A 25,609-nucleotide genomic window follows, 5' to 3' on the forward strand; every position below is an offset into this window, starting at 1 on the left:
GTCAGTTGTGACTCAATAAATAGGTAGAAACTCATTGCCAGCCTGTGTTCAATGGATAACTAATGGTATATGCACCACTGATATCTTTTCAAATGTCATAAAGCCTCCCTTACGATCTCTTTACTTTCATTCCCATTTTGATTCAAAACAAAGCCTGAGGCTCGAGAATGGAGGGTGAGTCACGAGGCAATGAGGCTGAAGTAAGAAGAAAATGAGGTGCTCTTACTTGAAAAAGGAAAGCGTCTCCTAAGTCGTGCCAGAAAAAACCCTACAAAAACCTCAGCTTAGCTTGCAGACAGGATTTCTGAACGTCCGCTAGCACACACACCTGGTGCTACAGCTTGCTCCATTTTGTCTGACAGGATAGGAATCTGAGCTGAATATACTCTGGGTAATAATAATAAATAAAATAACAAATGATAGAACAGAGGGGACTTAAACCTATGGATCCACTTGGAACCACTTGGAACCGGTGGAGAAGAGGGGAGTGGCGGCTCTGGGGCTTACTTGCCTCTTCTCCCAGATCCTGTGGAAGCTCCACTGCAATCAAGCTATGCTTGGAGATGGGGCTGGAGAGATGGGCAGGGCTAAAGGAGGGAGAAAACTTCTGTCTACAGGTTTTGCTTCCTCATTCACCCTCTAGGCAGCAGATAACTAACAATAACTCAGGCTCCAAGCCTCTCAGTGGAAGAAGGCACCAGAGCAGCTGTGCAGAGAGGTGGGCCCACAACATGACTGGAGGCTTCCTTTCCTGTGGATCTTGGTAACGAGTGGTGTTGGGGAACCATACCCATGCCTGCCCAAACTTCTCCTGCTTGTGGACAAGATTCCAAGGAAACTTCCCAATTTTTCAGAGCATTTAAGCACAAGCCTAACTTTAAGCATGTAAGTAGTCTCACTAACTTCATTGGGACATTCTTAAAGTTAATCATGTGCATAAGTATTTTGATGGATCAGGGCCTGATTCAAAGCCCACAAAGTCAATGTGACTCATTCCCTTGACTTCAGTGAGCTCTGGATTGGTCCTAAAGGAGGCAAAAGCGAGTGGAATCGACAGGCTCTTCAAAGCTCCACCCTGGAGTTCCTCTTCAGGAGGGTACAGGTTGGACCAATTACCCTTGCAATTTGGCCCTGAATCATTATCCTTTTGCTCTTCCACTAGTAGACTTGCAGTGAATTTTTCTTCAGATAAGAAAGAGGAAAAAATTATTTTTTCTGGCTCTTACAGAAAAATTTCTACCTGAGGATTAATGGAGCAAGTCGTCCCTTCGACAGGTAGCAGCATCTGAGATTTAACAGAGCCAGACTCCCCTTCAACAGCTAGCAGCGTTTTCTTATATAGCACAAAATCACAGCAAGCTAATCTCTCATTTATCAATCAGGTGTTAGACGGGCTCTTTGAAGCATTACTTACATCTCAAAAATTTTAAAAAAACCCCAATCACAGCAAAAATGATGGGGGGAGAGGGGGTTTCAAAATAATACACCTTAATTAGCAGAACAAATTTCTGACCAGAAACTGGGAAGAACAATGCAGTGACACTTCTGGTCGTTTTAACTACTTGCAAGTGTATCTAGCCACTTCATGTATATTAAGAAGCACCCAACACCTTAGAATGCTAGGCAATCACGTAAACCACTCACATTCTGTAGCATCCCCAACCACTCGTAATGTAAGTCTGCTCAGTGACTACCCATATGCAAACAAGCATCAGAGGGGTAGCCGTGTTAGTCTGGATCTGTAAAAGCAGCAAAGAGTCCTGTGGCACCTTATAGACTAACAGACATATTGGAGCATAAGCTTTTGTGGGTGAATACCCACTTCGTCGGATGCAAACAAATGCTTGGGCAAAACTCTTATGCTCTGCAATATGCTCTGAAAAGAAATAAACTCTACTTCTAGCAGATCTGAAAAATAGAAAATTATCCCCAAGTATCATGACTTTTTAAAAAAGTATTATACGTTCTGCAAGTGCAATGGGTTAAATTCAGCCCTCTGTTACACCCTCGGTGAGATCAAGCTTGGCCCAATATCATGTGACTGTATTACATTTAAATCTCTTTAGATAGCCATATTTTAAAGGATTCTTTTCATAATGGAACATTTTATTAAACTAATTACACAATATGATTAACAATTAGTATCAAATGCCTGTTTTAAAAAACTTATCTGCCAGCTGGACTGATTGATTAACGTAATTTCTAATGCCGTGCTGTCCTTTGCCTTACAACTGCTGTGTTGCTGCACTGAAGCATAAACACCATGTTCCATTTTTAGAAAGTGCCTGGAAGAAGGTTTGATTCTAACACAAACTGAGGGCGCACGTTGGCCTGTGACACAGAACTGGAATACAAAGAAATCTGTAATACTTCAGTGCTGGGATCTCATTGTACAGTAATATAATATTTGGGATTTATATAGCATCATTCACCTGAGGACTTCAACACTTTAAAATTGACGAATTTCTTGATAAAGTCTCTACCATTTGCAAGGCAACTTGTTACTATAGGTACTGTATTTCACACATATGAAAACTGAGGCACAAAGGATTTTGTGTAAAAAATTTCTAACATGTCTAAAGTTAGACATTTATAGCCATAAAGTTAGCCAATTAAAGCAGCAGTTGCCTGATTTTCAGAAGAGCTGATTTCATCAGGAGCTGGAAGTGCTTAACACCTATGAAAATAAGGTCACTTATTCAGGTGCCTACCTTCAGGCAAACGAGTTTGACATTTTTGGCCCAAGTGACTTGGCCAAAGTCACACATTACCAACATTGTAAAGCCAGGAATAGCATCCAGATCCCCTGTCTCCAAGTCCTGAGCATTAACCACTAGTTCATCCTGCCATCCTTCCAATGAACCATTGGATTTGGGCAAATAGTGTCTGACAAGAGTGCAACTAGAGTTCATTACTATCAACAGTATTTCATTGAAGTCTCCTGTGAATATATAATTATGAATTATGTATGGTAGAGTCCATTATTATTATAGGAACAGAAGTGTGGGGATTATAGTTTTAATCAGCTAGTTGATCATCTCTTATTTTTTACAAAGTTAAAATATAACAAACAACTCAGTTGGCAAGTTATGTCCTATATCTAGTGTATATAAGCAAGGCATTACAAACTACCAAACGCCCTGTTGCCAGATTATGTACTAGTGCCTTCCCTGGGACACAGAGGGATAAGAATGTTTCCTTATGTGTGGGATTAGACAAAAGGTAAGTTCTCCAGATATCTATATTGCTAGAATATGAAGTTCAAGACATATGGGAAGTTTTACAGACAAGTAAAAAAGCTGGAGTAAAACAACAGGTCAGCCAAGTTTTATGAAAGATGGCTGAATCCCTTTCCAACATTGTATTTCCTATTGCCATGATGCTAAAATAAAAAGCCGTAACATATTGTATTGGGGGACTCAATACCAGAACTACCAGAGGATAACATAAGACGGTTAGAGTAGCAATTGCTGGATGAATGAAATAACTACAAGAATGTAAGCTTCTTGGGGAAGGTATCCTTTTTCTTTGTGAAACAGTTAACAATGCATTGTTGGTGCTAAGCAAGTAACCTTAAAAACAATTATTCACATTGAAAAAATCCACAAAGAGATGGAAAACAAAAGGGTTTTTCCAAAAAATCTCAGCCTCTTTGCTGCATGATGCTCACCCTTTCTTAAAGGTCAAGTTCCCAGGTAAAATAAACTAAAACAAAGGATCACTCTCCTTCTCCGATAGATTAACCCAAGAAAAACCTCTTTCCTGGTTGTTTTTCCAGCTTCTTCCACTTACCTTGGCTCAGATCTGTTATTTGTTGGAGACAATTAGTCTTTTGCCTTTTACCTTTTCACCTCCTCCACTTGAAAATCCACAGAATTTTAGATAATGGGCACATATACACTACCAATGGCTCCACTGCAGTTAGAGAAGTCCATTTGCTGAAAGCCTGCAATTATTTCAGGGACATCATCCAACTTCACCACCAGTGGATCAACCACAGCAAAAATTGCATTGTAGAACCAACAGTTGTCTTGTCAACACTGAACCGACCAGCCACAGATCTGTAACAATCTGGGGTAGCTGGCTTCCAGAGGGCAATAGCAACCCACTTCTGGACTGTTATGGCCCTTCTCATCCTTGTAGCCTGGTGCTGAAAGGCCGTAGTGAGCTTCTCACAGAGCTTCTGGAAACTGGCCTTTTTCATATGGAATTTGTGGGCTACTGTTGGTCATCCCATGTTTGCATGACGTAGTCCCACCTCTCTGTGCTTGTGGGTCTGATCCAGAACCACAGGGCAGCACAGAGGGCCTCATCAGCCATTAAAAACTGCATCAGCACTCCTCCACCCCTGCTTGTGCACTCCCCTTAAGAAAGCTCACTGCGCTTTCTCCTGGCACCAAGCTACTGACAAAATGTGCACCTCCATTTCTTCCCCCTTGCCAAAATAAGAGTTGCATGAGTGCCAATCTGGTACCAGTCACTGCTCCAAGTTGGATCCATGCCTTGCCACCAGTTGGAATGAAGGCAGTGGTTACAGATCTGGAGAATGCCAAGCTGGATGTGGTTTACTTTAATGAGGTGCTGGGTTCATACTACTTCCATGCAGGATCCCCAGAAGGGATAGAGAAGTTCTCACACAATACATGTCAGGAGCTTAGCTGCAGAGAGGGGGTTGAGGCCAAAAGACACAGTCTCCGCTGGTGTCATGCTGAAGGGTCAGGGTCAGAGTCAGTGAGCCATCCTGACTCAGAAGCTCAATGGATTTGCTGAGACTGGGATAGTGGAGCAGGGGCAGCACAAGGGGCTAGGAGCACAACATAGGGACCTGGAATTCAAAGCCAGGAGTGAGGGGAGGGATCAGGAAATACAACAGGGTTACTCCTGGGGGAATTCTGTGCCAAAAAATTCTATGCATAATATTTTAAAATTGTGCATATTTTAATTGTCAAAACACCACAATATAATCACACCAGTTTCAATTATTTTGGTAATTTATTTAAAAATACCTGTCAGCACATATGTCTGTAACAATACACACAACAAAAAAGATTCAGGAAATGATTTCTGGCAAATAGATTCCTTACCAGGCATAATAATACAGAACTCTGAGTAATAATTCATTTAAACTACAATACAGAAATGTATTTTCTGCACCCGCGGAAGCAGTGCAATGGTTTGGGGGAGTCAGGCGTAATGGAGGAGCTGAGGGAGAGGGAAGTAATTGCTGAGAAGGCGCCTGGGAGTGAATCAGGTGGGTTGTTGGGTATGGGTGGGAGAAGTACAGAACAGGCTTTTTGTCAGGGGAGGAACTGTTAGGGAGGTGGGAAGCCTTCCTCATGCAGACCCTGGCTGACCCCTGGCCTCTCCCGTTCAGTCAGGCACATCTGCCCCCGTGTCCCTGCACCCCCACTCAGTCACCCTGCCTCACTTCCCCATGTGTACCTGCACCCTGTGACGGGTTGGGTCACAGAAATCCCCTTGGGAACTGCCCCTGATGTGCTGGGACTACCTCTGAGCCCATTTTCCCTAGCAGCTTGGGACTTCAGTACTTTGCCTTGTTTGATCCTGACACACTTGCCTGCTACAAACACAGATTCAGATCTGAACCACGTCCCCACAAGCTGCAGGCTTAACTGAAAACAGCTTAAGAAGTACTCCTGTCTCCAACTCTCAGATACCCAGCTCCCAATGGGGTCCAAACCCCAAATAAATCCATTCTACCCTGTATAAAGCTTATACAGGGTAAACTCATGAATTGTCCACCCTCTATAACACTGACAGAGAGATATGCACAGTCGTTTGCCCCCCCAGATATTCATACTTACTCTGGGTTAAATAATAAGTAAAAAAGTGCTCTTATTAAATACAAAAGGTAGGATTTAAGTGGTTCCAAGTAATGACAGACAGAACAAAGTAAATTACCAAACAAAATAAAACAAAACACGCAAGTCTAAGCCTAATACAGTAGGAAACTAAATGCAGGTAAATCTCACCCTCAGAGATGTTCCAATAAGCTTCTTTGACAGACTAGCCTCCTTCTAGTCTGAATCCAGCAATAATCACACCCCTGTAGTTACTGGCCTTTGTTTCAGTTTCTTTCAGACATCCTTTGGGGTGAAGAGGCTCTCTCTTGAGCCAGCTGAAGACAAAATGCAGGGGTTTCCTAGGGGCTTATATAGCCTTCCTCTTGTGGGTGGAAACCCCTCTCTCCCCCTGTGTAGAATTACAACTACAAGACGGAGTTTTGGAGTCACATGGGCAAGTCACATGTCCATGAATGACTCAGTTCTTTACAGGCCGACATCATGTTTGCCTGAACGTCCTCAGGAAAGCTCAGACGTGGATTGGCGTCAATAAAGGTCCATTGTTGGCCAAGTACTGCCAATTACTTGAATAACCCCTTCACATTATGTTGACCAAATCTGCCTTAGGTGCTTTCTACAGGAAACACTTTAAATACAAGTTTAGAGCCAATGCTCATAACTTCAGATATAAAAATGATATATGTATACAAATAGGATGAATACATTCAGTAGAACATAACCTTTGCAAAGATATGTTATATGGCGTATGTAGCATAAAACATATTCCAGTTATGTCATATTTACATTCATAAACATATACTATAAAGCATTATGGGGTGCAATGTCACCCCCCACACTATCCCTCCTCATGTGTCCCTGTACCCCAATTCAGCCACCCCTCCTCCTACCCCCTGCCCCATGTGTTCCTGAATCCCCACTCCCATTCAGCCCCTGGCTCAATGCTGTCACCCCACTAGCTCCTGTGCCCCCACCAGCCCTTCTGAACCCCAGTCTGTGTGACACCCTACGAGTTCCACGTGCCCTGCTCTGTCCGTCCCACCACTTGCCCCACAGGCAGGGTGCTGTGAGAAAAGCAGCCTCTCCTCCTCCCTATCCACAGCTGGCTGCCCTCTGTTCTGACACTATAGCAGCCCCTAGTGGCCGAAAGGTGTAATTGCAGGGCCTCTTTGGCAGAATTTATTGTCTGCAGAGAAAAAAGAAATTCTGCAGGGGACATGAATTCTGCGTGTGTGCAGTGGCACAGAATTCCCCCAGGAGTATAGCGTCCATTTGCAGCAGCAAGCTGTGGTCCACCTAGCTGCATAGACAGCCTTCAAGTATTTTCCCCAGGTCTTAAATAGCATACCCGAGCCAATTAGGAGATTCACTATGCACCACCAATTAAGGCCTCTATTGCTGGGGCATCCAGTGATGTCTGAGCCTTCAGGGCTCCTGTTCCCCGCTTCACCGAAGTTATCAAACGGCTGTGTGGACAGGAGCCAGCAGACGTGAATTCTAGACCCACAGATCCTCACAAAATATTGCAAAAGCATTCATAGAGCAGTGCAGTTTCCTGAAGTGCTACATAACCATGGGACGTGCAGCCAGAAGTCTTAGTGCCACATACAATTGAGTGCAGCATCAGAGTGGATGTAGAACATTACATCAACCCCACTCGGCACTTGACTGGTATTGTGTACTGTGGCCACCCTCCCTCATGATAGACTAATACGAGGGAAGCTACTTAAGGGTAGATCATACAAACTAATTCTGTAACACAGATGTACTCTTAGTTTACGAGAAGGTAAAAGGATGTCTCTTTTAATATAGTCACTATATTAGAAGAAATGCACTGAAAAAAGACAGTGCAAGTGTTAGGGAAAATCCCAAATCTAATGCTTTGAGTACAAGACTAGGAGTCAGGAAACATGGGTTCTGCTCTTGACTCACCAACAGATGCACTGTAACACACAGGGCAAATTATTTAACATCTCTACACTGAAAAGTTAAATTGATAACTTCAGCTTCTCCATCTGTAAAGACATGGATTAGTACTGTAAAGGGCAGTACTAATCAACCTCTCTTACAGTGCTTGGAGATCCTCAGATGGAACATGCTACCTAAGGACAAAGTACTATTATTCCATCAACATCAGAACTGGCTTCTGACCTAGTATCTTGAGTCTAATAGTGGCCAATGCTAGATATTTCAGAAGGTAATGTAACCCCCGCCCCGCCCAAATGCTATCAGTGGGTAATATTATATACCTCTAACTGGTCAGCTTATGTCCTGAAGCAAGAGAAAACAGTATGTAAAAGCACCTGTCTGGGATACATGAATTCTTGCAGTTAATGCTCATTTCACACAATCAAAAGATTAGGAAAACAGGATGAGAAAATGTGGATTCATTTCCTTTATGCAACTTTTCTCCTAAAGGAAAATTTATAGCTGAACACCCAAAATTTATCATGAGGACTAATATAAGCCATTAAAGTGGAATTATTAAATAAGGAACTAACACCAGTAGAGTGTGGCCTCTTTAAACCAGATAAAAGAAAACCAATCTCTCCAACATAACACATGGCCCTAGAGAGCAATAATACAGTACAAGAACAGGTATTTTATGATCAAGTGGGCAAATGAGCTACAGATGCCAATAAATGCTGATAAATTGAGAGCAAAGATACTAAAATCTTCAAATAGAGGATAATATCTGAAGACATGTTGTGACAGGGTGCTGGCTAGGAAACCCTGAGCCAGACATCTGTCATGCCAGTTCCAATCAGGAAAAGGGAATTGTAGCTGGCTAAGTAAGTCCAGGGCTAAATGGCAAATGGGGAACAGCTGCCAACCTCATTAGCCAGTGGCTACATAAAGGCTGGCAGGAAGGCAGGCAGGGGGGAGAGGAAAGGGAGGAGCCAGGGAGTTAAAGGCTACTCTCCCCTGCTGGCTGCAAGCCTGACACTGTCTGTAGCTACAAGGGTGTGGGAACATCCACTGTAAATAAAGAGCATGGGTGATAGCACTAGAGCAGAGATCTCTGGCTGGTTTGTGGGTGCAGAAGTGGCTTAAGACAGAGGGGCCCGCCTGTACTCTGTTACATGTGGGGGCTTGTCTGGGACCTGAGCCAATGGATGTGGTTGGCAGCCCGGAGATGGAGGAGACCCTGCAGTGGCTCGTCAAACAGCAGGAGCAGATGCAGAAGGCCTTGCAAGGCTTCCAGCAGTCCCACCAGGCTGAGAGACAGACCTTGCTAACCTGGCAGGCAGAATACCAGAAAAGCCTACAGAACTTTATAAGAGAGCAGACCAGTGTGCAGCAGCAACCCCTGCAATGAATGGTGAGCCCCACGGTAGGGGATGTCACCCAGCCGCCAGGCTTGGGACTCTGTAAAATGGGCCTGGCAGATGACCCGGATGCCTTCTTCAGTACATTTGAGCGGGTAGCCATGGGCACTGAATGGGATAGGGCAACCTAAGCCCTACAGCTGGCTCCCTACCTGCGGGGAGAAGCTCAAGCGGCCTACACAACCTAGAGCGAGGAACAGGCCCAGAACTATGAGACGGTGAGGGTGATCACCCTAGACCGGGTGGGCCTGTCGGCCGAGAAATACTACCAAAAGTTCTATGCAGCCTGATGGACAGGGGCTGTGTGGCCGTGGGCATTTACCCAGGGACTGATGGACTGGGCCGCCCGTTGCTGAGGCCTGAGACACACATGGTGGGGGAGATAATGGATGTCCTCATCCTAGAACAATTGCTACAGGGCCTCCCCAAGAATATCTGAGTCTGGGTCAGGCAACATCAGCCAAGTATGGTTGATGTGGCAGTCAAGCTGACTGATGAATACACGAAGGCAGACGTTCCCTGAAGGGAGAGCTGACCCTATAAAGACAGAGTTGGGAAGAAGCTGGAGGGAACCCCTTCCTGGGAAAGGTCCTGAGAGGAAGGAGGAACCCCAAGGAGCCAGCGTGATTGTTTGCTAGCAGTGTGGGTGGCCAGGACATATCTCGGCATTCCCCCTTTTATGGAATGTGGGTGGACTGAATTTTGTGGCTGGACTAATGCTGGAGGGCGGACAAGGGGGCAGAGGCTATTCACCATCCCGGTAAGGGTGGGGAGGAAACCCCATAGGGGCCTGGTGGATATAGCTTCAGCCTTCTTGCTCATCCAGAGGGGGCTGATAAAACCACCCTGGATAATTCCAGGTGCACAGATGGTCCTGGAGTGTATCCACGGAGACAGGAGATACTGCCCGGTGGCCCAGGTGCCCCTAGAAGTGCGCGGCAGCTTTAAATGGGAGCGGGTCAGTGTAGTAGAGGCGTTACCGTACCTCGTTGCGTTGGGCACGGACTAGGGCCCTCTCCCCAAAGGGAAAAGGAAAGGTTCTCCCAAAGAAGGGGGCAGGAACCCCTAGACTGAGAAGCCCCAAGAAGGAAGAGGAGCAAGATCCTCGGGATAATGAACATGAGAACCCCAGACAACAAAGCCTGGATAGGGTAGACAAAGGGGAAGGACGTGTGGGGGACATGGCCAGCCCAAGCCCCTTTGAGGAAGAAAAGGGGCAACTGGGGCTCCTCACACCGCAGCTCCCAGGAGAAGAAATGGGCCCCCGCTTGGTGGCTTGGGAGAACCTGAGACCCAGGGTGTCCAGCAGGAGGTCAGGATTGGCCTCGACCCCCTACTGGAAAAAAAGGGGATAAAGGAGAAGGGATGCCCGCAGGAGTGTGACGGGTGTGAGGATCTGTGGGTGATGGCAAAACTATAGGGACATCCACCCCCCAACCCCAACCAGTGTGGGTTGGAGATGAAGGAACCTCCAGGAGATGATGCTGGTGATCACCCAAAAGAGGGGGAGAGGCTTTCCTGGGCTAACCCCACCAGACAGGGACGGAGAGGCCGAGGAAGGACGAACCTGGCAGTTCATAAGGGGGGAGGTGTGTGACAGGGTGCTGGCTAGGAAACCCTGAGCCAGACCTCTGTCATGCCAGCTCCAATCAGGAAAGGGGAATTGGAGCTGGCTGAATAAGCCCAGGCTTAAGTGGTAACCAGGGAATAGCTGCCGGCCCCGTTAGCCTGGGGCTACATAAAGGCAGGCAGTAAGAAAGCCGGGGGAGAGGACAGGGAGGAGCCAGGGTGTTAGAGGCCGCTCTCCTCTGCTGGCTGCAAGCCTGACGTTGTCTGTAGCTACAAGGTGGTGGGACTTTCAACTGTAAATAAAGTGAATGGGTGATTGCACCATAGCAGATGGTTTGTGGGTGCAGAAGTGGCAGAAGAAAGAGGGGCTTGCCTGCACCCTGTTACAATGTCTAATTGCTTTAAATCTGTTCAGCTCATATTCAGAGTGTCATCAAGCTATGTAAGAACCCCACCCCAAATACATAGCAATGTTACGTAACTTCCTCTGACTCATGTTCTGAGCATGTTTGAAAACTGACCTGAGTTAAGAGTTCAAAAAATAAATAAAAGGCAAAGTGCTTTACACTCTTAAGACTTTTTATGGGTTTGATTCATTGCATCACTCCAGTTTTATGCCAGTGAATTTCTACTGGTTAGTTCATGATTTTAGTACACTGCTTGAAAAGATAAAGTACTACATATTTTAATTATTTTTAAACCTGGCTGGGGGAGGGGAAAAAGTGAATTTTTGTGAGAAATTTCCTCTCTCTCCCCCCCCCCCCCGTTTTTTTTTTTGTAAAGGAAAAAAAATTATCACCTCTACAGACGATTCACTTTACAAGGAAAGAGTTGCAAACAGAAAAATGATTCTTTAAAGAAAAAGTAAATATTTTTAGAAAATGTTTACTATCTCAAATCAAATACTGGATGGGTCAGATCCTTGCCTCAGACATAGACAGTTGCTACTGACTTCACTGAGAATTGCACCCACCTTAGAATTACACTGGTGTAAAAATGGAATAATGCACTAATGCATCAGGCTCTACATTTGGAGACTGTTTTGCAAATGGAGACACCATTTTCCAGAAGAAGCTAGGGCACTATTTAATGCTTTCTGGATGTATTCTTACTGTAGCAAATCCTGCTGCACAGAGTAACAACATCTAATTTGCCTTGCAACTCACTTGCATTTGTTTCCTCATGAGCCAAATCCCAATATGCGTTCTCTGGTCTGCTTATTTATGCTCACACACATTTAGAAACTAGCAGCCAGTTAAACCACACACCTCCACGGCTCTTCACCTCCAACCACAATGCATTCAGCTTTTAATCTCTGCTACCCTAGCTGCCAGAAAATGGAGATATACAGACCACCACTCCAATGACGCGGAGAGACGAATGGCACATGCACAAAAAGCACAAACCATGCAGCTCACCAAAATATGACTATCAAGAGTTACTTGATTTGGGGATCCATACGCTGAGCACATTAAAACACAGAGCTAAGACTCCTAGCATAAGGAACAGTGACAGCTGTCTAAGACCTGCAAGAACAAAAACCAAAATGTGCAGGAAATGTTACAGCAACCTCTCAACATGGACCATAAACACGTGCACTTCTTTTGTAGTGTATTTTTAGTTCCTTTACACTTAATCAGACTGTGGAACAAATTATTGTTTGGAGCTACTGTGACATAGTTGTTTCTCTTTAGCAACTGTTTTTGAGGGGGAGTATGGGTGTATACAGAGAATATTATATTACTCAACTATATAGATTCATGGGGGGCCTTCAAAGTTCAGAATCTGCACTCTCCCCTCCCTCCTTTCACCCAGTGTCTGTATCACTAACACCATTAAGTGCTCTCTAAACCACTAAGTCAATTGTAACCATAGTGCCCTCTAAATCACTAAGTCAACTGTAAATTAAGGGCAAGATTATGTAAACTGAGGAAGCCTTGAATTTCTTGTTTAGTGTTCATGTATGAACTTTTTTCTTTTTTTAAAAAAAATAAGGAAATTCCATGACAAAAAACTATGTTAAGATATAGTTAAGGTTCAGAGTACGTAGCAGTAATTTAAGGGTAAAAAAACATTATGCAGCTATTGTAATTATCCCAGGAGCAAACATTACAAACCCAGGAAATTCAGAGCTATGGTTATATTTAAATATGAAATTCAAATATGATAAAGTATAGAAATGAATAGTTTACACCCAAGCAACATTAATTTACCCTTGGCGTAAGCGTGAAGGTGACCAACCACCCTAATGTGATTTAAAAAGTAACTTTAATCTAATCTGGAACCACAAACACTCAAATGCCTTAATCATAATCACATTCACTGCATGTTATCACTACCTGGCAGAGTTAGAGACTATATCTGTTCTGCTGTGAAGATTTTGCACTTGTGTAAACTTTCCTGTATGTACATCAACCTCAGAAATATTTTCTGCAATGCATGGTATGAGCACAATTTCATTGATCAGTTTCTTGTGTTTTCATGTACTGCACTCTTTTGAATACAAACTAGAAGTTAGATGCAGAAGACATCTAAAAAGCTAAACACGCCTTGTTAATCACTGACAGTCATTTGAAAAGTACAGAAAAAGATTAGTTTTGAAAAGTGATATTAATGCTGGTGAACGGTGCTGGGCCGACATCCCTGGAGACTGAAATCCTTTGTACATAAAATTGATACAATACAGGTAGCAGCAGTGTAATCATTGCTCCCATTCATGTGCCTCATCCCTAACTTAATTAATGGTGCTGTATCAGTTGTAAATGTGAGATTGATTCTTCAGGAAGCCTAGACTTCGAATACAATAAGGGTTAGCTTTCTGACAGCTGGAGAAATTAAAAAAGTATTTTAGTGATAATTCATGTGCTGGAGATGCAGAATCTAGTCTACTGACTTCAGAGTAGTCAATGAGAGTTGAGAGCAATGAAAAGCTAGTAGCAGAGTTTGGTACTTAGCACACCCATAAGAAATACTTACCACACCCATAAGAAATACTTCCTGCCAGTCTGCAATGAGATGAGCCTGCAGTCTTTTGTCAGATAAAAGTCCCACTGACTTTCACAGGAGTTTAACCTGTCTAAAGACTGCAAGCTAGGGTTTAAGAAAAAATGTGGTCTCAGGAGGAGGAATCTGGCATTCAAGAATGGGCATTACACAATTTACACAATACATTTTACTTAACACCATTGAATTATACCCTCTTTTCTGTACTTCCATTCCTAACATCTTGGATCACCAGGTTATTGGTGCATAAATAGCAACTTTCTCCAGCGTAATCAGCCTCCTATTGAGTTTGATGCCCTTAGCAATATCATTATCTGTTGTTTCTGAAGTCACAGCTTTGCAATTTGCTTCCATTGAAGTGGTTGTGAAGTGCACTGGATTGGTTTGGGGTTTTATTTTTCCCCGCTATTTCCCCGCCCCTCCTCCATTTATGCAGTGTTTTAAATTTGGTTGTAAAGTTCAAAGCAAGTATAAATTATTATTTCATACAGTGCGACCAGCAGGATCCCCAGGCGGCCCTCTCAAACACACAGAAAATATAATATTTTCTAAAAACTCATCTCTGTCAGGGGTCTGCACTTAATCTTACCTCAAGTAACAGAGCCATAAGGCAAAAATGGACTTCCAAATTAGACCTTATCCTGAGCTGGCTGTTTTTTAGGGTTTCTCCATTCAGGACCCTCTGTCCCTCCTGCTAGCGCTCTCTTGCCTTAGAGAGGCTCTCAGTCATGATGCTCCATTCTGGCTGAGATGTGGGAATGGAGGGGAGCAGAAGGAGGGAGAAAGGAAAGTGCCTCCCAGTATTCTCAACCTTCTGGGGACCTGCCTGACTGAGTGTAATTTAGCACAGCCGCAGGGCTGCTCTAATCTATGCTCAGTCTGCCCATGGCCCCAAAACAGTCAGAGCACATTGGCACTCTGGTCCTGTCTTTCCTCCCTTTGGCATATACCGGAGGTTCCAAGTGGGGGAGGAGAAAGCACATAGGGCAGTTCTGTCAGCCCTTACAGCAGGATTCTTTTGAGTTTTGGTCGTGTTTTGTTTTTTTACACAGAGGAGTGCCACGGGCTTTAAGGCCTCTGTATATCCCATCAAGTATAAAGGGATCAAAGGATAACAGTGGAACTAATGAAAACTACCTAAGCCGTCTGCCAAGGGGAGTCAACAGAACAGCTCTAGACTTCCATACATACTGGGCCGCTACAGCTTGACAACTAGTTACATACAATATAAATATTTTTTTAAACTGACATTCTCCAAAACAGAACTTCTAGTGGAAGAGTCATCCTAAACCATTACCCACAGGCAGAACTGTGGTGCCCCACTACTAAATGGCTGATATTAGGTTTTGCCTTACTGGCATCCCTCTTTATGTGCAGAGGGAGGCAAGCACTACAAGAAAAGTGGCGGCCTGTTGCCATGAGACCAAATCTTGCTACCAATGAAGTCAGTGGCAAAACCTTTGTGAATGTCAAATGAAGGCCAAGATCAGAATTGGCCTTATCAAGACTGATTATAACCTTTGGTAGCATTTATTTTTCATTTCTGATTTAAGCCAGGGAAGCTAAAAGGGAAATAACTACTTAAGCCTAAAACAGAATTGTGCACTGGGCTGGCACAGCAAGCAAAGAATCAGGAAGGGCAGGCTGATTACCAGGGTTATCACCACAATTTCATTACAAATACCACAGTAGTCAACAGTAACACACAAGGAAATGCTGAAAAAGCACATGACAGTTCCACTGGGTTTTTTTTTTAAACCCATATTTTTTAAACAGTTGCAAAAGTCTGATGGGGCTTTTTAAAGGACATGAATGTAAAGTAAGAAGAGAGAGAGAGAGAGAAATACACAGATGAGAAAAAAGGAAGAAAGGCAAAACTTGTACAGACAAAACAAAGAGGATAAGTAGGAATAAGGAGGAGAGAAGGAAGAAGCAAAGGCAAAAAAAATAGCATAGAAGATTAAGCGGGAGAGGAGGGTTTCTGGGGTGCTCCTGCTAAGCTCCAATTTCCCAGCAGAAATGTGAAGTTGACATCTGTATGCACACACTGCTTAAAATCACCAATACATTTTGTGGAAGTGGGGAGAGGAGGAAAGAGAGAAGAGCAAGATTTTAATTGTTTAAGTTCTAAACAGAAGAGAAAAAGCAGGGCATTGCTTCGTAGCAGCTTCTGGCAGCTCATCAGCATTAATAAGTATTGTCTGGTTGTTAAGCACTGATGGTGTGCCCGAGCTGAGGTGCTAGGCTTTGGAGTGGCTGCTCAGACCCTTGACTCCACAACTTTGAAGCAGGCTAGTTATTACTTATTTTTGAACACTGCCAAAGCTTAATAAATAGGAATAATAAATGTATACGATACAGTCTTTGTTGAGAGGAATTTTCAATCTCTGAATCAATACTGGATGATATTGTTTTACATATGGGACTGGCAGTACTGTATGTTGTAAGTGTTAAGGTACAGAGATAAATGCCATTTTTATTTAATTTAAAGACCAATATCCAGCAACATTTTAGCAGGCAGCTGATGCATTAAGATTAGGTTAGTTCTCATGCAGTTTTGGACAGTACATAAGCCACCAAATGCATTATGCACCTCCATGATGTTCTGCCCTGGTTCAAATCGGGCATGTTATGTACTAGGATGCCTATGAAGGTTAGGTGTCTGCTGACACCGTCCAGCCATCGTGTTTTAGATCTTCAGGGGGAGGGGGAGCGGAGTCTTTTTCTTCCTGCTTTCACTGGGTCAAAGTTTCAGATGATTCTTGCAAGGAAGTTGGTAGGCATTCGAAGAAGCTGACCATACCACCTTAAAAAGAAAAGGAGTATTTGTGGCACCTTAGAGACTAACCAATTTATTTGAGCATAAGCTTTCGTGAGCTACAGCTCACTTCATCGGATGCATACTGTGGAAAGTATAGAAGATCTTTTTATACACACAAAGCATGAAAAAATGGGTGTTTACCACTTAGGCTTGAATAGAGACTGGGAGTGGCTAAGTCATTATGCAAGGTAACCTATTTCCCCTTGTTTTTTCCTACCCTCCCCCCCCCCAGACATTCTTGTTAAACCCTGGATTTGTGCTGGAAATGGCCCACCTTGATTATCATACACATTGTAAGGAGAGTGATCACTTTAGATAAGCTATTACCAACAGGAGAGTGGGTTTGTGTGGGGGGTAGGGGGGAGGGAGAAAACCTGGATTTGTGCTGGAAATGGCCCCACTTGATTATCATACACATTGTAAGGAGAGTGATCACTTTAGATAAGCTATTACCAGCAAGAGAGTGGGGTGGGGGGAGAGAAAACCTTTTGTAGTGGTAAACACCCATTTTTTCATGCTTTGTGGGTATAAAAAGATCTTCTATACTTTCCACAGTATGCATCCGATGAAGTGAGCTGTAGCTCACGAAAGCTTATGCTCAAATAAATTGGTTAGTCTCTAAGGTGCCACAAGTACTCCTTTTCTTTTTGCGAATACAGACTAAGATGGCTGTTACTCTGAAACCTGTCATACCACCTTAGTGAGAGTTGGGCAACTGTTTGAAACTGTGGGACCTGTCTAGTTAGGAAGCAAATCATCTCATTTGACTTGAATTTGATGTTTTCAATCATTCAGAGATGCTTCATCTGAATGGTGTCCAACTTCTTTTCACACTTGACAGTAAGGTTCCATGTTTCAGTCCCATAGCATTATATATCCTCATCTTCATCTTTCTACTTATCAGGGTGCTCCATTTGTGAAAGACATTTTTGATGGGGCTATTATTGACTATGCTTTTTTCATTCTGGGCTTCAAGTTCTTTCTTGATGCCGCCCGTCAGGGCCGTCCCTACCCATATGCAAAGTACGCAGCTGTGTAGGGCACCAGGAAATTTGGGGTCCCTACCCATACGCAAAGTACGCAGCAGCATGCTGCTCCAGCCCCTGCTCCGCCCCTTCCCCAAAGCCCCCGCCCCTGTTCCGCCCCCGCCCTGCTTCTTCCCACCCACAAGTCCTGCCCCACTCCCCTGAGGACTGCAGCAGGGGGTGGGCCTGCACTCACCCGTGCAGCAGCGGGTAAGTGCAGCGACCCGGCCCCAGTCGCACCACCAGTGAGTGCCGGGGGCCGGTTCCCCCTGCCTCCCAAGGCTGGGAGTCAGGGGAGCACAGCAGAGCGGGCTGGGTCTGGGTTGCTCCACTTTCCGCTGCCTCGTAAGTGCAGGGTCAGACCCGACCCCGCACTCACGGGGTGGTGGGAAGTGGAGCGACCCGACCCTAACCCACTCCGCTCCACCGGCTTGTGCTGGGGGGCGGTTTCTCCCCAGCCCCCCAAGCCTGCTCCTTCCCCCTGCGGAGGCCTGGGCTCCCCCATGGCTAGGGATGGCCCTGCCGCCTGTGTTATTGATAACGGAGCCGAGGTAGGTAAAATCACAGATAATCTCAACTGGTTGATCACAGGTTTAAAAAAGCCTGCAGCTTATTTAAAATGGCCTAATGGTAAAAATTTGGTTTTACTGAAATTAATTTTCAGGCTGACTTTTCCCACTGAGCTTCCCAGGGTTTAGATTCAACAACTAACAATATGTCATCAGCAAAATTGATGTCAATGAGGTTTTTATCATCGTGTGGTATACCTAAAATGCATTTATTTAGTGTCCATTCAAGAACATAGTCTATGAAAGCATGGAAGCGTTCTGGGGCAGCAACGCATCCTTGTTGAAAGTCCAACCTAATTTGGAAGAAAACAATCCTTTCCTATTTACAAGAAAGCAGCTTGAGGAGTCATCTTACCTTAGAGACAGAAAATTCTGCAAAGCTTGTCAGGAATGGCTATGAGTTTTAGCTAAAGAGATTCCCTGTTAATGGAGTCAAATGCAGGCTTGATATCCATGAATACAATTTGAATTCTCTTGCCTTCTTGATAAGCTATAGACTGTGACGATTTGCTCCACAGCGGAATAGCCGGCTTGTTGTGGTCTTCTCTTGCTCCTTAAGATATCAGTGGCTTGGGCCAACAAGACAGAAGCAAAAAACTTTCCCTGGTATGGTGTCGCGGGGCGACGACTCACCGGTGCGGTGCTTCCTGCTGGTCGTCCAGGGAATTAGCTCTTCACCAGCACTGGAGCGCCCTCTGCAGGCCGGTATCTCATCTGCCACTGTTCCCCGTGTCCCTCCCGGACCCCGGTGCCTCTTTATCTCAGGGTTCTGCCCCAGCAGTACCCCCTCACTCTAAACCCACCTTGTCTCACTGGCTATTGCCAGTCATCAGCTAGCCCCCGTTCACTGGGGCAGACTGCAGTGTAATGGCCACTCATCAATGGCAAGGGGTTAGGACTAGCTGCCTCTGCCTATTCCTCAGGCTGCCCTTCTGCAGCCCCAGTGCCTCTATAGGCCTTCACCAAGGCCTACAGCCTGGGGGTTTACCAGGCTGGAGCTCCCCAGCTCCCTTTGCCCTTCCCCAGCGCTGCTCTGCTCAGGCACCCTGTTCCCAGGCAGCTAGCCCTTCCCACTCCAGGGCTAGAGTGGGACTCCCTCAGCTTCTGGCCCACAGCCCTCTTCAGGGCCGGCTCTAGGTTTTTTGCCATCCCAAGCAAAAAAAATTTTGGGCTCCCCCCTTCTCCCCTGTTGCCCCAGCCCTGGGCTCTTCCCCCCCGACCCCGCATCGCCTGCCGCCCCAGCCCTGGGTCACTGGTAACTCGCTCCCAGGGCAGGTCATCAGCATCCTGCTTATGACACTAGCAGGGGCGGAGGCTGCATCCACCCGACTCCTTCCTGGCACCCAGGGGGGCCCTGACTCCACCCGCTCCCCCTTCGCCTCCAGCTGGTCTGGCACTAGCAGGGTTGGGATAAGCAGTGGGGCTCCCGGGTTGCGCCTCAGCCCAGGGTTCCACCAGCTGGGGTCAGGGGGGGAATCAGGAGGGCAGACCCAGGGGGACCGCGCCAGCAGGGCGCTGAGGAGCTGGGGCAGGGCAGCCACAGAGGGAGCGAAGCCCCAGAGAGTGGGACGTGGGCCCCGCACAGCAGCGCTCTGGTCACCGTTCCCCTCTACGGCCCTGCTGCTGCTGCTGCTCCTGGCTGCCCGCCACAGCCCCTGGGCGGCTCGGGGAGCAGGGAGCCCTGCGACACTTGCAGGCGGCTCCTCTGAGCACCCCACGGGCGGCCCCCAGCCCGAGTGTCCCGTGCTCCATGTGTCGGAGCCCACCGGTGGTGCGAACCAGAGAGGCCCCAGGGCACTGCTGCTGCTGGACCCCAGTCCCAGGGCCAGCTTGGCTACCCGCTGCGGCTCTTCCATCTGGACTTCAGCAGCAGCTTGGGGGCCAGGACAGGGTCTATCTGGGTGAGCGCCTGTAGGGCCCGCCCCGAAGCGGGGGGGAAAAAAAGGATGACCTGAATGCTGCCCCTACAAATGTGCCACCCCAAGCACCTGCTTGCTTTGCTGGTGCCTAAAGCTGGCCCTGGCCCTCTTATAAGGGACAGCTGGGCCCTAATTGAGCTGGCCACAGCTGTGGCTGCTTTCCCACAGCTTCCCCCAGCTGTTCTCACTCCATTTCCCAGCCACAGCCCTCTCCAGGGCTGCTTTTAACCCCGCTTCTGCGGGAGTGGGGCAGCTGCCCCACTACATATGGACAGAAGAGTAATGCCACAATAGTTACAGGAGACGCGTTTGCTGCCTTTACATTTCCAAAGTAATAAAACAATGCTTCTTTGCCAGTGGGACAGGACTGACTCTCCGCATGATGCTGAACAGCATCGCATTCACGAAAACATAGTTGGTCCAGCACTTTTTAAGAGTTTTGCAGGAATTCCACAGATTCCAGGTGCCTTATTTCCCTTAGCTTTCTTTACATCTCTGTGGATGTCATCAGCAGTGAATTTGCCAGGATCATTTTGTGCAGAATGAGTCAACTCAGCAGTGGCCTTAATGTCAGGGTTCAAAGAAATTGGGGGTGCAATTCAGAGCTGGCTGAAACGTTCACTCCAGCATGCCATTTACTCTGCTTCTGTATCAATTAGCTGACCTGAAATGGAGTAGGTCATTCACTTGGTACAGGTTTCAGAGTAGCAGCTGTGTTAGTCTGTATTCGCAAAAAGAAAAGGAGTACTAGTGGCACCTTAGAGACGAACAAATTTATTTGAGCCCAAGCTTTCGTGAGCTACAGCTCACTTCATCGGATGCATTGGATGCTATAGCTCACGAAAGCTTATGCTCAAATAAATTTGTTCGTCTCTAAGGTGCCACAAGTACTCCTTTTCTTTTTTCACTTGGTACAGTCTTTCTTGTCAGTGAGGTCACACAAGTGTTTATAAAAGGAGGCAAAATCATTCCTGGCAGAAGCTTTCTCAAGTGCGATGGCTGGAGTAACTGGTACAGTAACAATTTCCATGCTCCACTAGAACTCTCAACAATAGCTTTAAAGTCATCAAGGAGAGTGACGACGTCGTGATTCAAGATAGGTGAAAGAAGAAAAGAGAGTTAAATATAGAACTCTGTCTTGCCTTCATCAGAAGCTTCACTAGTTGGAGTGTAGCTGAGAATAATTGTCCATCTCCCATACTTATGCTGGACCTTAGCTGTAAGCGGGCAACTGAAAATTGGTTCAAATAATCAGATTGATTTCATAGATTTCAAGGCCAGAAAGGACCATTGTGATCAGCTAGTCTGAAGTCCTGTATAATACAGGCCATAGAACTTCCACAAAATAATTCCTAGAATTATCCTTTAGAAAAGCACTCTCTCGAGTTAAAAATCGTCAGTGAAGACTCTACCATGACCATTGGTAATGGTTAATTACACTCACTGTTAAAATTTACACCTAATTTCTCGTCTGAATTTGTCTAGCTTCAACTTCCAGCCATTCAAATGTGTTATACCATTCTCTGTTAGACCAGTGGTTTTCAAACTGCAGGTCATGACCCAGTACTGGGTCGCCGAATGTAAGGCACGGGGTTGCAGTGACTCTGGTCAGCACTGCCGACTGGCCGTTAAACGTCGCTATCTGTTCCGACACCGTGCTGCACCGTGGAAGCAGCCAGCAGCAGGTCCGGCTCCTAGGAGGGGCCACAGGGCTCCGTGCGCTGCCCCCAACCTGAGCACCGGCTCTGCACTCCCACTGACTAGTTCCTGGCCAAAGGGAGCTGGTGGGTGGGGGGGGGTGGTGCCATGCCTGCGGGTGAGAGCCGCACAGAAGCGCTTGCGCACCTCCACCTAGGAACCAGACCTGCTGCTGGCCACTTCCGGAGTGCAGTGCGGTCCACAGTGCCAGGAGAGACAGGAAGCCTGCCTTAGCATCACTGCTGACCAGGAGCCACCCGAGGTAAGCCTGTGCCCCAATCTCCTGCCCCAGCCCTGCGCCCGCCCTCAAACGTCTCATCCCTGGCCCCACCCCAGAGCCTGCACCCCTAGCCCAGAGTCCTGACCCCCTCCCATACCCCAACCCTCTGCCCCAGCCCAGAGCCCCCTCTCACCCCCTGAACCCCTCATTCCTGGCCGCAGCCCTCACCCCTGCACCCCAACCCTCTGCCCCTCCCAACCCCAAACCCTTCATCCCCAGCTCCGTTAGGTCGTGGGCATCAACAATTTTCTTCAACTGGATCACCAGGAAAAAAAAAGTTTGAAAACCATTGTGCTAGACTGAAGAGCCCATTATCAAATATTTATTTCTCATATAGACACCTACAGACTGCAATCAAGTCACCCCTTACACTTCTCTTTGTTAAGCTAAATAGATTGAGCTCTTTAAGTCTATCACTATAAAGCACATTTTCTAATCCTTTAATCATTCTTGTTGCTCTTCTATGAACCCTCTCCAGTTTGTCAACATCCTTCTTGAATTGTGAGCATCAGAACTGGATACAGTATTCCAGCAGTGGTTGCACCAGTGTCAAATATAGAGGAAAAATAACCTCTCTACTCCTGCTCAAGATCCTCCTGTTTATGCATGCCTGAATCGCATTAGTTCTTTTGGCCACAGTGTCACACTCGGAGTTCATGTTCAGCTGATTATCCACTCTGACCCCCAAATACTTTTCAGAGTCACTACTTCCCAGGACAAAGTTCCCCATCCTGTAAGTATGGCCTACATTCTTTGTTCCCAGATGTATAAATTTACACTTACCTGTATTAAAACTCATATTGTTTGTTTGCATCCAGTTTAGTGAGCAACCTAGATTGCTCTGAATCAGCGACCTGTCCTCTTCATTATTTACCAACTGCAAACTTTATTAGTGGTGATTTTATGTTTTTTTCCTGGTTACTGATAAACATGTTAAATAGTGTACGGCCAAGAACCGTGTGGGACCCCACTGGACACAGACCCACTCAATGAAAATTCCCGGTTACAGTTATATTTTAAGACCTAGTTAGCCAGTTTTTCACCCTATTAATGTGTGCCATGTTAACTTTACATTGTTCTAATTTTGTTATAAAAGTGTTGGGTGGTACCAAGTCAAACGCCTGACAGAAGTCTAAGTATATTATCAAAAAGAAAAGGAGTACTTGTGGCACCTTAGAGACTAAGCAATTTATTTGAGCATAAGCTTTCGTGAGCTACAGCTCACTTCATCGGATGCATGTAGCTATAGCTCATGAAAGCTTATGCTCAAATAAATTGGTTAGTCTCTAAGGTGCCACAAGTACTCCTTTCTTTTTGCGAATACAGACTAACACGGCTGCTACTCTGAAACCTAAGTATATTATGTCAGCACTGTTACCTTTATCAATCAAATTTATAATCTCATAAAAAACCCCATCAAAGTTAGGATCTATTTTTCCATAGCCCCATGTTGATTTGTATTAATTACATTGCCCTCTTTTAGTTCTTTATTAATTGAGTGATGTATCAGCCACTCCTTTATCTTGCATGAGATCAAGGTCAGGCTGACAGACCTATAATTACCTGGGTCATCCCCGTTTACCCTTTTTGAAAATTGGCATGACATTAGCTTATTGAAAATCAACATTAATGGTCCAGTTAAATCCACTTGGCCAAATCCTCAGTTTTGTGAACATGATATTTAACAGGCATCCAACTTCTCCCTTTCTCATATCCCAAGCAGCTGATCACATAATATAGCAGTTGCTTATTCTTTCCTCACTGCAGTAAGAAACAAATGTAGGGTGGTTTTTTTTGAATGCTCTAATTTCTACAGGGGTTAAATGCATTATCTCCAAATGATATCAGCATAAAACACTTATGTCCACCATTATGATGATCAAACATGTCCATAAATCCAGCATTATGCACAATGATCATAAATAGCTCCAGAGCACTTTCTCTTACTGTGTCTGAAATGTTTCAGGCACCTACCTTTTTGCAAACAACTTACCTTGAAAGATTCAGTTGCTTGCTTTGTGGCTCCCCCTGTACATCCTCCAGCTGGGCACTCATTCTGACAGCCCTGCAGGAAATAAAAAGCAGGAGATACCAAATCAAATGCATGTTGCAAAGAGGCAGATACCTAGTCAATTAATATTTTGCATGATAGAAATCAAAAAGTATCAATCAGCCTTCATCATCACTTGATCAGAATAAGAATATTAGGCACTGTATTTTCCACCATCCTCTTGTTTTGGTTTGTTTTTTGTTTTTGTTTCAATTGAGTTATTTAACACAACTGCATTTCTGGGCTTTAGCAAGACTGGTTAAATCTCACATTAGCCTTATATGTCTCAGGGTCACAGTCCGAGAACAAAAGTGCAATTGTTTCACTTAAAGCTGAATAAATACTCTGGGATTTTACACAATTATATCAGGTCACTGAATCCCCTTTAGAGGCAGACACCTCAGCCTTCTGGTTTCCTCTGTGCCTTTATTCAGTGAAAATGACTTGGCATGGGAGGGGACGGTACAGAGGGTGGAAACATTTTCTCCAAACCATACTTCCTTAATTGAATGAGATAAGCGGTAACGAACGTACATCCACAAAAACAAAATTAGTCATGAATATATACGCTATTTCTCTTATAGCCATTGTGTGTCTTTTAAGGACTCCACAAATGAGTGGGATATTAGCCAGCTATTGAAGGAAAGGGGAGCGATGGTGCAAATTGGAAGAGTAAGCCGACAGGTGCATGACCCGTGAAAGCAAATAATCGAGCAGAAGCATCCCATGTCCTCAAAGCAGCTTCCATGTTGCTTTCTTAGCATCCTCTCCCTGCCAGTTCTACAGCATTCTGGTCGCAGACATGAAACACACATTACAAACAGCGGCACCGAGGTAAAGAGGAGGGGGGAATCTGACATGTCTTTCTGGCTTTGCTCATTTGAGCTAATCAGGACTTTCCAAGACAGTGCTGGAAAGATTAAAGGATGCAGGAAGGCTTTGTGGGCAGGGATCACAAGGATGGAATATTTGGGGGATGGGCACTCGGAAGGCTCTGGTGCTGAATATACAGGACGGTTGAGGGAATATCAGTAAAATGCACAGGAAGATGAACAGGAGGGAACGGGCATTAAGAGGCTTGAGTGCTAGAATGAACGTGGTATGGGGAGGAGGGGGTTAAATGACAGAACAATTAGGTGAAAAGGGGTTTTGTGCTAGGATCATCTGGGGGAGGGGGATACCAATGCTGGAACGTTTAAGGGCCGGGAGGAGGGGAAGTTAACGTCTCTCTCTCGGATCAGACGCTTTCTCCCTGTTTCTCTCTTGCGCCCAAAAATAAACGAAGAAAGCCATGCAAAGTGGGAAATACCTGGCAAGAGAAGGCATCGGCTGCTCCCTGCTCAGCTGTCAGTGCACTTGCCATGCTGCTGGGTGAGCGTGTACAGTGCACCACTGAGGCACTCTCTGCTACCCAGCTGAGGATCAGGAGCAGCAGTAGAGCTACACCACGGCTGAAGACCAAGCCCCTAATCGTGCCAATGCGCTGCAAGTAACTACCTGACGTAAGATTTAAACTGCAACACT

General features: G+C 45.5%; 1 protein-coding gene across 1 annotated transcript in view; it reads right to left on the reverse strand.

The window, feature by feature from the left end:
• BCAT1 (branched chain amino acid transaminase 1) overlaps nucleotides 1–25,609 on the reverse strand; it is a 103,074-nt gene that overhangs the window by 39,790 nt on the left and 37,675 nt on the right. Inside the window, exon 2 of the mRNA XM_077807476.1 lies at nucleotides 24,029–24,100. Coding sequence (XP_077663602.1) covers nucleotides 24,029–24,100 — 72 coding nt within the window. The remainder of the gene's footprint in view (nucleotides 1–24,028; nucleotides 24,101–25,609) is intronic.

This window comes from Eretmochelys imbricata, chromosome 1 (assembly GCF_965152235.1).
Source record: "Eretmochelys imbricata isolate rEreImb1 chromosome 1, rEreImb1.hap1, whole genome shotgun sequence".
In the NCBI taxonomy this organism is placed as follows: Eukaryota; Metazoa; Chordata; order Testudines; family Cheloniidae; genus Eretmochelys; species Eretmochelys imbricata.